At 40.4% G+C, this 12599-nt stretch overlaps 1 protein-coding gene across 21 annotated transcripts in view; it reads right to left on the bottom strand.

Annotated features, from left to right (window-relative positions):
- Positions 1 to 12599, bottom strand: part of PARD3 (par-3 family cell polarity regulator) — a 760426-nt gene that overhangs the window by 398476 nt on the left and 349351 nt on the right. For all 21 annotated transcript variants that reach the window (XM_053573215.1, XM_053573201.1, XM_053573216.1 and 18 more), the window contains exon 4: positions 6957 to 7135. In XM_053573215.1, the coding sequence (XP_053429190.1) occupies positions 6957 to 7135 (179 nt within the window). The remainder of the gene's footprint in view (positions 1 to 6956; positions 7136 to 12599) is intronic.

The following is a 12599-nucleotide window of genomic DNA, read 5'->3' as shown; positions in this document are numbered from 1 at the left end:
TTTGTATCACAATCAACAGAGACACTTTAAAGCAGTGCAAAGCACAAATTTCCCACATCTGTTGGCATGTATATGCTTCACATCTCTTGAAAGTCTACAAGTAATTCTTTTTTTTTTTTTGTTAAAAAAGAGAGTCTCAGTTTGTCACCCTCGGTAGAGTGCTGTAGCATCACAGCTCACAGCAACCTCAAACTCTTGGACTCAAGCAATTCTCTTGCCTCAGCCTCCTGAGTAGCTGGGGACTAAGGCGCCTGCCACAATGTCTGGCTATTTTTAGAGATAGGGGTCTCACTCTTGCTCAGGTTGGTCTCAAACTCCTGAGCTCAGGCAGTCCACCTGCCTCAGCCTCCCAGAATCCAAGTAATTCTAATGCACCCTCAGACAGAACCACTAAGCTGTACAGTAAGACAGTTAAGTTCTAGAACTCAGGAAAAAGACCAGCTGCTTATTTTTCTTCATCCTCCCACACACCCCACCCCGCCCCCATACCCTCTCTAAGCCTTCTCTTCTACTTTGACTTTATTATTCATGAATTGACGTGAAACAATTACCAATGGGCCTGTAAAATGTTTATCTCCTTGATCAAGTAAGTCTACTTGAGGAACCTAAATGAAGGAAATAATCGCAGATGTCAACATGAATTGATACATAGGGATATTCTCTGAACAGCACTTCTAAAGGTTACTTATAAGAGCAAACAACACTGACAAAAATATAAATGTCAACTGGCAGAAAAACCACCAAATAAAGTTGATAAGCACCAACTACAGAAAAGATCAGTACATACCAGAACTTTATGCAAGCTATCGATATTTATGAGACATGGGAAAATTCTCTCAATACAACAGAAATTAGGAAAAATTACAGGAAATTAAACTGTATTTGTTGGCTGATTTCTGCCACTGGAAATAAGAACAGCCAACGTCTGTGTAGAAATAGGCTTCACAAAGTCCTGAAGTTAACACGCCAAAATGCCAATACTATTCATCTTCAAGATTTCAAATTACAGTTGTCCTTAGCATCCACGGGGGATTGGTTTTGGGAAACCCTGCGGTTACCAAAATCCCGATGCTCATCCTTTATATAAATCAGTGCAGCATTTAACACAACCTATGCACTCTCTCTCCTATAGTTTAAATAATCTCTAGATTTCCTATAATACCTAATACAATGTAAATGCTATATAAATAGTTGCCTTGGGGGAATAATGACAAAAACAAAAAGTCTGTCTTATACCCACCACAGACATTCAAGAATCCTTGATATATAGTATTTTTTTTATTCATAGTAGGTTGAATCCAAGAGGTTGAACCCACAGATAGAGGGCTGACTATACTTAGCTGCTTCTGCGTCTCCTTCACTACTATACAAAGAGCAAACAGTAATATTATCAGGGAAAAAACTGTTTTGAGAACCTTAAAATGTACCACCAAAAAAAATTAATAAAAATAATTTTCTAAACTGAGAAGACAGTTCTCCCACTTTGAAAAGACACATAACAAAGACCTAATTAAGAAAGTATCTCTTCCAAGAGGTTGCACATACCAGGGGTATTGGAAAGATGCAAAACATGCCAAGCGACTAAATCAAACAGAAATAATAAACCCAGGGGGGTGGGAAATAGTCCAAAGTCTCTCTCCAGGTTTAGAAAAGTAAAGAAAAAAAAAAGCCAATGATGCCAATGCAATATGTTCCCTTCATCACTTTCTTCCCCTGTCCCTAATTCAAAGAAATTCTTACCTGATTAGGGGAAGGGGAAGAAAGTGATAAAGGGATCAGCTAAGAATTTCTCGTCAAGATGGTTTATATGGTAATCTACCTATGCTAATTTTCTGAGGTTGCTGCAGGGGGGTGGAATATGACTTAGAGAAAGACAACATCTCTCGTGATTGTGGGGACAGGAATACCTTCTTCTAACAACACCGTGACACAGTGCGCAGTCTTTATCCCTGCCCTATCGTGGTTCTGCTAAGGGCCTCGTCACGTCTTTTTTGATGGGATGAATGGAATGCTCTCCACAGGCCAGCCGGTCTCTGTTCACAGCAACACTGACTTAATAAGGATGACCAAAGAGGTGACAAAATGATTCCAGTACTTCAGCTGAGTGAAATACTCCTTCCCAAGATGAAATAGTAACCACATATTACACTGTAAATGAACATGCAGCTAGATAACTTTTCCATACAAAGTGTGAACAAAATGTCCTCAAAATCAGGGTAGTCAGCCACAAAATGCTGGACACATGAATAGGTAAATACTGAACTTTCAGAAAAGCAGAGCCTCCTTTTCCCCTCTATGTCCTACCTCCAAATAAAGTAGGAAAAAAAATTTTTTTTTGAGACGGAGTCTCAGTTTGTCCCTGCCCAGTAGAGTGCCCGGACATCATAGCTCACAGCAACCACAAACTCTTAGCCTCACCACCACCACCACATCCAGCCGAAAGTAGGAAAAATTTTAAGAGACCATACAAGCCTCTCCAAACTCTCAGCCAATTTTGTATCAATAAGAACTATCTGCAGCTGGGCGTGGCAGCTCACGCCTGTAATCCTAGCACTCTGGGAGGCTGAAGCGGGTGGATTGCCTAAACTCAGGAGCGAGAACAGACTAAGCAAGAGCAAGACTCCGTCTCTAGAAATAGCCGTGCATTATGGCAGGCACGTGTAGTCCCAGCTACTCAGGAGGCCAAGGCAAGAGGACTGCTTGAGGCTAGGAGTCTGAGGTTGCTGTGAGCTATGATGCCATGGCACTCTACCCAAGGTGACAAAGCAAGACTGTCTCCAAAAATAAATAAATAAATAAAAGAACTATAAAGTTTACAGGGCAATGTAGACAATGAATGCAATAAGATACTACCCCTATACCAAGCAGAAAGCCTTCACCCCTCTTCCATGGTTCAAAACCACGGAGAGAGTGCAACACAGGAGTGTTCTTTGTAGTTTTTGGCTGGGGCTGGGTTTGAACCCACCACCTCCAGCATATGGATCCAGCGCCTTACCCCTTTGAGCCACAGGTGCCACCCAGGAGTGTTCTAACATGTCAGAATAGAACTCTCCTGATCAGACGTAAGAGATTTTAATGGATTGGTAATATCATACTAAAACTATTTGTTTTGCTTAACCTGAAACAATAAGCCAATTAACTTTGCAAGAGTTATTTAAGAATGTCAATTCATTTTAACCATTAGAGATCAATGAATCACAAAACTGAACACTTACCTACCTAAATTATTTCCACAATTTTATATAGAAAACCTAAACCACAATACACTAATAAGAATTTGTAACATCTTGAAGTTGCCCAGCATAGGTAAGCTCTCAAGGATTCAACAGAAATAAATAAACTTTATGTTTTGCATCTGATCAGCAAGCATGCTTTCCGCTTTTCTGAATATTGAAGAGGTGAAAAGTCTTTTTATAACTAAAAATAACATGCCTATTAACCAGATAGGGACTCTCAGACTGAAATACAAATAGCATAAAGACAAAATTCAAAAGATGACTTTATTACCCATTATCATTTATGTATGTGTGCTGTATGTGAATATGATTTCATCTAGAGACATATACAGGGTGACCTGACCAAAGTCTGTGTGCGATTTAAATAGCCAACTATTTTAAATTGTACACAAACTTTATGGACACCTTTTCAGTCCAGACCTTTCAGGACTAAGTGTAAGCATTTGGCTATATTCAACAGTACTCTACAAAGGAATTAGAAAAAAAAAAAATGTATGAATATGTTATACCTTTTAAGACAAATAATATTATATTCAAACACATCTCACAGCACAAATATTTATAATATGAAGAAAGGAAAAAAGTATAAATGCCCAACAATAACAAGATATATAAATTAGAGTCTATCCTAAAACGGAATATTCTGCATTTGTATTAAAAGTATTTTTTTTTTTTTGCAGTTTTTTGGCTGGGGCTGGGTTTGAACCTGCCACCTCTGGCATAGGGCCAGCTCCTTACTCCGTTGAGCCACAGGCACCGCCCCAAAAGTATTTTCTAATACAATTCACACCAAGGGAAATCTCTGTGAGAAAAATACAGAAATAATTAGTATGCAAATATGTGAATGTACCATGGTTCCGAGTGGTGCGCATAAGTGTGTGCGTATATACTTACTAATGCTTTAATACTTGTCCTTGCTGGGTTTTGGAGTTCTGGGCAATTTTATTTTGTTCTATTCTACTAGTTTCCCAAATTTTCTACAATAGATACATATTATTTAAAGCAAAGGTGGACACGGTTAATTGGCAATGAGCATCTCAGCTCTCTTCCAGCAGGCCTCCTATGCTGCTGACTCTGGCCCACCAAGGCTCAGTTTCCCAGACCCTTCCACAGACAAGAGTCTGAATATAAACGACTTTCCACCTATTCAGATTCAACAGCAGGAGATTTTAAAGGTGGCTGAGAAACAGAGACTTCTGCTGGGCTTTTGTTAATGGCAGCATTACAAGTGAAGCACCCCTGGAGACAGGTGCTGGGATCTCGTGGGCAGGGTCCAGGTCCCTGGGCTGCCCTTCCCACTTCTTTACCTTGGTAGAAAGTACAATTCCCTGGGCAGGCCAGAAGTGTATTACCACACAGTTTTAAAGATTTTGTGAGAAACAAATTCTAAGTGTTCATTCCTTTTATGTTTAAGATATCTCGTATGTTTAAAAACAGGCTGGGAGTGCTGCAATGGGAAAGACTCACACACTCAAAGATGAACAATTTAAGAAAACAACCCTGATTGACTTCTGACCTGGTATCCTTCAACTAGTTGGAAATCTAGCTGAAATAGCTTTTTTTTTTTCACTGTCAACTTAACCTGTTTATACATTCTAAATAGAATACCCATGTAAATGAAATTAAGTCTATTCTGAACAAAAATTAAATATCCACAGTCCTATTTGTATACTAGATTCTGCCTATGGTAGTCCAGTGCATGACAACGGCCTCAGATATTTCAAGCTAGTCTTACTGAGAAAATACTCCAACATGGTGCCTCATCAAAACTATCACAGCCAAATATTTTAGGACAGTGAGCCTCACAGTTAAAAAATTAAAAACTAAACATACTCTATTTTTTCCTAGTACATTCTTCCCAGTTTAAACTTATATATTCCGGGGGGTAGGCCCAGTGGCTCATACCTGTAATCCTACCACTCTGGAAGGCCAAAGCAGGAGGATCCCCTGAGCTCATGAATTTGAGACCAACCTGAGCAAGAGTGAGACTCAGTCTCATTTAAAAAAAAAAAAAAACTAGCCAGGTGTTTTGGCAGGTGCCTGTAGTCCTAGCTACTCAGGAGGCTGAGGCAGAAGGATTGCTTGAGCCCAGGAGTTTGAAGTTGCTGTGGGTTAGGCTAACCCCACCACACTCTACCCATGGCCATAAAGTGAGATCCTATTAAAAAAAAACACACACACACAAAAATGAGCAAACCAAAAACAAAACAAAAAAACCTTATGCATTCCATGTATTTTTTTTTACTTAAACTACTACAAAGAGTTGTTTTGTTGAAATATAAAACAAAGTTAAAAGAAATATTTGAAACAAGTATTTCCAGATAGATGCAAAGAAATCCAGCAAATATCAAGCTACATCCATTTTAGTATTATGTGTCGAGTACTAGGTCCCTGGATCTCAATACTCACTGTGCTGAATTACTGGCTGCGTTGAAAAATTCTGTTAATTGATTCAATAGATATTATTGAGCATCTATTCTACAGATTCCACAGAGAAGATTCCTTACAGCTCACGGAGGGACAGGTTAAAGGTATGAATAAATAGGGCAGTCAGGGTGCTGCAGCGCCCTATATGACAAAGCACATTAACAAACACATTTTTTAAAACGGACTACAGAGACTAAAATAAAGTTTACTTATGTAGCTAAATAAATTAAGGCAAGGAGTAAAATAAATTAGGCCAAGGAAGAAAATATTATTAAGATCAGACAGCACTCTTCAATTTTTGTAGAGACTTACGGGCATAAACTTATCAATCGGGTAGTCAGAATAAATTATCATGAAGTCCACTTTCACCTTTAAAGGTCGATAATGCTATAATTGTGGGCCAACATTCGTATTTGCTTATACATGTGTTAAAATGTCCCTGTGTGGACATAAAAAAACAAAAAGAAGGTTGCCTATAAAGAGAAATAAGGAGACAAAGCAGGAAACGGACTTTACACAGCAAGCACTTCATGTTGAAAGTTTCCATTTTTAACTACATGAATATACAGTAGAACTTTTTTTCTTTTTTTGAGACAGAGCCTCAAGCTGTCGCCCTGGGTAGAGTGCCGTGGATCACAGCTCACAGCAACCTCCAACTCCTGGGAGCTCAAGCGATTCTCCTGCCTCCGCCTCCCAAGGAGCTGGGACTACATGTGCCTGCCACAACGCCCAGCTATTTTTTGGTTGCAGCCATCATTGTTGTTTGGCAGGCCTGGGCTGGATTTGAACCCACCAGCTCAGAGGTATGCGGCTGGCGCCTTAGCCGTGTGAGCCACAGGTGCGGAGACGACAGTAGAACTTTTGCAGTGGACCACCTCCCTGCACAGAGCCACATCCTCAAGCGGACCTGACCTTCATAGGCTGCACATGCATCGCATGTGCACATCTGTGCAGTAGCCCTACTTGATTCCACTGACCACCTCCTCATGTTGACCAGTTTGTTATAGTCCACTTAGTGGTCAACTTACAGAGGTTCTACTATATGACCTATTCAAAAAATGAAAACAATAATAAATGCGTACCACACACAGCACTGAATTTTGTCAGCAAATTCACGTGTGATATGAAAGAGGAGGTTATCTGCATGTAGACGTGCAAGTCAGCAATATGGACATGAAAGGCCACTGTGAAGACGCCCTAAAAGCAAATAAATGGTCTGCCTGGTGACACTCATCATCGATACCAAGAAGACAGGTGTGCCATGGGTGGCAACAAACAGCGAGAGGCGGTTACCTTCCTGTCGCAGTTTTTAGGGCTCCCGGCGGTGTTCGGCTTGAGGAAGCCAGCCGTTGTTGACCAGCGGGTGGGGTTTTTCCTTGAAGGCTCCTCAGAGGAGAAGTTATTATCACTGACAGAAGTTGAGAGGCCAATTAAAGCTGGGTCGCTGCTTCGTCGGACATGCAGAGGCATATCTGTAAATATAACAAAGCACTGCTTAAAAATACGATACTAGTCGCCAGGCATGGTGGCTCACACCTATAATCCTACCACCCTAGGAGGCCAAGGCAGGTGGATTGCTTGAGCTCAGGATTTCAAGACCAGCCTGAGCAATAGCGAGACACTGTGTCTACTAAAAATAGAAAAATCATCTGGGTGTATTAGGGGGCACCTGTAGTTCTAGCCATTCAGGCGGCTGCGGCAAGAGCATCACTTGAGCCCAAGAAACTGAGGCTGCTGTGAGCTATGATGACACCAAGGCACTCAGAGTGACAGACTGAGACTCTTGTCTCAAAAAAATAAATAAAAATAACAAAATAAAAATAAGACACTAATATCTGAAACAAAATGTTAGGATAATGTTGTAAAATCCCTAAGATTAAAGAATAGAATAACACTTTCTATAAAGAGACAGAGGGTAAGCTTTCTAAGTAGAAACCCCCTTAGTTCCTTTAAAATGTTTTCTGGTGAAGGGTCAGTTCCTGGGCTTGTGTTTGGGCCTCACAGCTTGTTACCTGTGTGGCTCTGGCCAACCTGCCTAACTATTCTCTCTGCCTCTAATCCAGTGATTCTCAACCAGTGTGCTGTGGCGAGAAGATCCTAGGTGTGCCACGAAAATTTTTAGAGATCTTTAATTAAATTATCTTCGGAAGAAGGTCAAAAGACAGTAAGGATATTCTTTTCTTTACTCTTTTTTTTTTCTTACCAACCTAACTGCTGCAGAAGTGTAAGTTCAAGTGTGCCATGAGATTAAAAAGGTTGAAAAACACTGCTCTACTCCCAACTCAAACAACAATAAAATAGTACTTCTTTCATTCATTAGGGTAATGTGAGGCTATAAACGATACAAAGTGCTGTAAACAGTGCCTGGCACAGAGAGTACACTCAGTAGACAGTAACAAGAAACGCTATTACTGTTAATACTATCCCAAAATTTCCAACTAAATTATCATATGTATCACAGGAAATAGAACTCCAAGGAGCGAAACAAATTTCACCTAACTCTTGATAATATTTGCTTGACTAAAAATACAGAATCTATCCAGTTAACAATAAGTTGTTCTGTGTTTTCAAAATAGCTAGAAGATCTGAAACGCTTCCAGAATAAAGGAGTGATGAATGTTTAAGCTGGCGGATAGCCTAACCAGCCTCATTTGATCATCGTACGTCGTATGCTCGCATCCAAATATCTCATGCACCCATAAAGATGCACAATTACGTGTCAACAAAAAAACTCTCCAAGACATGCTAGCCCCCACCCCCGCCCTGCACTGCCTGACACACACAGAATCTAGACAATGTTTGACTAGTTTAGTCAAGAATTCTGTTGAATAAAGTGCTTCTTTGCTCGAACAAAAAAAAAAGTAGAAATATTATCAGAAAGTGGAAAACCCACATATATTTCGTATCCTCAGGATAGAGAAAATCATAAAAGGACTACTAATGCACTTTTAGTTTTTGCCATATACTCACATATACAATTGCATGAAAGATGGTATTTTAGCCACTGTATTCACGCAGAAGAAGGGTTTGCTTGCCATTGCTATAACAAAACCAATAACAAACTGAAAGGAACATTTGTATCAGCAGTCCTGAGAACATCTTGGAAGATAAGGTCATTGTTACAGCACAGAACATACAAAAAGCAGAAACACACATGAGTTTGCAACGGTGAGAATCAGCACAGAAAGTCCCACACACATCAATGGAGTGGAATCACTCAGAACCATGATCAACAGATACAAAATGTACATTAAGCTCTGTTGAGAGTAATCATATAAAAAATTAGGATGTAGGCTCGGCGCCTGTAGCTCAAGCGGCTAAGGCGCCATCCACATGCACCTGAGCTGGTGGGTTGGAATCCAGCCCGGGCTGCCAAACAACAATGACGGCTGCAACCAAAAAATACCCAGGCGTTGTGGCAGGCGCCTATAGTCCCAGCTACTTGGGAGGCAGAGACAGGAGACTCGCTTGAGCCCATGAGTTTGAGGTTGCTGTGAGCTGTGATCCACGGCACTCTACCTAGGGAGACAGCTTGAGACTCTGTCTCAAAAAAAAAAAAAATTAGTATGTAAATTAAATATTTATTTAAAAGCCTTTAACAAAGCAGTTTTAACCAAGAAGCAGTAAATTTGTTTATTCTATGAGAACCTTTTATTTTTCTTTAAAGAGACAAGGTCTTGCCCCCATCAACCAGGCTACACACCACCACACTTGGCTAATTATCATTATTATTATTTTTAATAGAAACAAATAGGATCCCACTATGTCTGTTCAGTAGTGCTGGGGTCTCATTCAAAAATGAAGAACATTTTTGAAACAGTGATACATTGGGCAATGGTGTCAGTGGATACACCAGATCCTTAGGGCTGCTAACCTAAGAGACGGGCTATTTATATACACTGAAGGCCACATTTAAACCTCTGCCAATCCAACAGTCTCCAAAATGATAACGCTAATTAAAAATAATCAGGGCAAACAGAAGCATATGAATCATAGTAATACTGCATTTAACATTTGCTTCTATGCTGGGAAAATTCGGTAATAACAAACGCAATCTGAGCTACACTACCAGAAAGGAAAAGAAAATAGGTCCAACGTTGAATTTAATATTGTTGATGCTACCTTAATTTTCTGCGAGAAACACGTACATGAAAATTATAGAGGACAATTTCTGGGGTTTAGTGCATGTAAATACCTGTGACAGCCTTTGCTGCTTATAATTTGCACCCCCCAAAAAATAAGCACCAAAAAAGAACTACACAGTCACTCTGAAAACAAGTTCACAAAAATACACATCTAAGAATCTATGTGTATTAATATTACAATGTCCTTACCATAAGGGAAGTTCTCCAGGAAAAGAAAACAACAGATTATTCTGAGGATCATCAAATAAAAAATATAAGCAGAAAAGTAACAAAATGCAGAAGGAAGGAGGAGACTAAAATACTTCTAGATAACTAATACTATTACTTAGATGTGGGTTCCATTGCGTTCTAACTACAGGGTTGTTAATTATCCAGGTGGTAAGCAGTTCTCTAAGTCCAAAAGAAGCACCATTCGCTCAAAAGAGAAGACCTTTTTTTTTTTTTTGGTTTTTGGCCGGGGCTAGGTTTGAACCCACCACCTCCAGCATATGGGACCAGCGCCTTACTCCTTGAGCCACAGGCGCCACCCAAAAGAGAAGACCTTTAAGAAAAAGTACAGACTTACAGATCAAAAGCAATATTCACTATAATAAAACATCCACATAAAAATATATTTCAACCCCAAAAGAAATCCAAGGACTATATAATTTCACTGAACTGGCTTGACCACAATAAAACAGCTGACTCAACTTATGTTTGAAAACTTCCAGGGTGGCGCCTGTGGCTCAAGGGGTAGGGTACCGGCCCCATATACCAGAGGTGGCAGTTTCAAACCTAGCCCCGGCCAAAAAAAACTACAACAAAAAAAGAAAAGAAAACTTCCTCAGGAGACTACCTGCATGCACGATTTTAATTAGATAAATAATTAGGACCACCTCCTTCTGATTAGATGTGAACAGGGTGTTAATCTGTTAGTCTGCACCAAACAAAAGTAATTAGCATTTATATATATATATATAAATGTCTATGTTAGCATCTATGTATCTACAACTCTCTAAATCAAAGTGGATGCAGGGAGTAGTGGGGGGAGATTAAAGATGAGGCAGGCTGCGGAGGGGCGGCAGATACTGTGATTTAAAGATGAGGAAGGCTGCGGAGGGGTGGCAGATACTGTGATTTGCCTCAACCAGGTGGGTGGTGGGAACAGTCATGTAAACTCCACTGTGTAGGCTGCCCCAAGAATGCTCAGTTAAGCAGCCCTTCCTTTGAGTTCTCCCCGCAGTAACCTTTTTGTTTTCACTGTAGTGGTATCAACGTTAGACATTAACATAAACACCGTCTGGATCTTTTATCTGTACCACACTGACTGAGCAGTCCCACCCTGCAATTCCAGGCGCTGTTTACCTTGTGTCCACTGTCGAACTTAGGAAGGTGTCCTAGATGGCCAGGGCCATGAGAAAAAAACAGAACCCAATTAAAGAAATAGTGTGTTCTCATCTTTTGACATAAAGATGTTAAAATCAAGGTTTTTGGCCAGGCACAGTAGCTCACACCCGTAATCCTAGCTAGCACTCTGGGAGGCAAGCTTGAGCTCAGGAGTTCAACACCAACCTAAGCAAGAGCAAGATCCCATCTCTACTTAAAAAAAAAAGAAAGAAAGAAAGAAAGAAAGAAAAGAAAGACTGAGGCAAGAAGATCTCTTGAGCGTAGGAGTATGAGGTTGCTGTGAGCTAAAATGACACCACTGTATTCTATCCAGGGCAACAGAGTCAGACTCTGTCACAAACAAACAAAACAAAACAAAACAAAGAATTGGCCAGGCATGGTGGCTCACACCTATAACCCCAGCACTTGGGAGGCCAAGGTGGGTGGATTGTCTCAGCTCACAGGTTCAAGACCAACCTGAGCCAGCGCGAGATCTCGTCTCTAAAAATAGCTGTGTGTTGTGGCAGGTGCCTGTAGTCCCAGCTACTTGGGAGGCTGAGACAAGAGAATTGCTTGAGCCTAAGAGTTGGAGGCTGCTGTGAACTATGGCACCATGGCACATTAATGAGGCAACAAAAACTTAAAAAAAAAAAAAAAAATCAAAGTTTTCTTACAGTTGGAGGACCTGTCTGTAAGAACTGAGTCATCATGGTGACTCATTGTTACACGAGCAGTGCAACCAGCTCCATGCCACCATGCGGTGAGTCTGTGTTCAAGCTGCCTCAGATCCAGACTCAGCAAGACACCGTCCTCTCTCACAACGAGAGATGGACTCATATTTTGTTTATAATGTCTCACTGGTTTTTATGACTGCGTTACAAGGCATTTTAATGCAGTTTACACACATGTACACACACACAGAAGTTTAGTAACACTGTATTAGAACCAAAGCTTTAACACACAGGGATCTCCACCTTTTTTTTTTTTTATTTAAATGAGTTACTCGCTGTATCAATCCTGTGTTAGAATGTATAACCCACCACACAGATGAGTGAGCAGAGGCTAAAAGAAGTAACAGAGCAGCACAGAGTCACAGAACAACTTTCCAGCTAATACTTCCGCTCCTCAGCCAGTGCTCAACCCCAGTTCAGAAAATAAGTTCGATAATTCAGTAATGCATTAAAAACAATTTCCATTTCTAACTACCTGTGTATATAAATGCTACTCCCCGTTTTGTGAGAGGGAAGAATTTTGTTGTTTTCATTTTTTGTGTGTGCCAAAACCCAAGATCGAACCAGAATTTTGCTGTTTTTAAAGTAGAATTATGCACTGAGCAGTTGTATACTGATTCTAACTGATAGATCACTGCATTTGGGGGCGAAGAAGACTCATTACCTCAACCACACACATACACTGTAACAAGGCT

The sequence above is a fragment of the Nycticebus coucang genome, chromosome 20, assembly GCF_027406575.1.
Source record: "Nycticebus coucang isolate mNycCou1 chromosome 20, mNycCou1.pri, whole genome shotgun sequence".
Lineage (NCBI taxonomy): Eukaryota > Metazoa > Chordata > Mammalia > Primates > Lorisidae > Nycticebus > Nycticebus coucang.
Note: the sequence above shows the minus strand (reverse complement) of the source record. Positions and strands in the feature narration are given on the sequence as shown.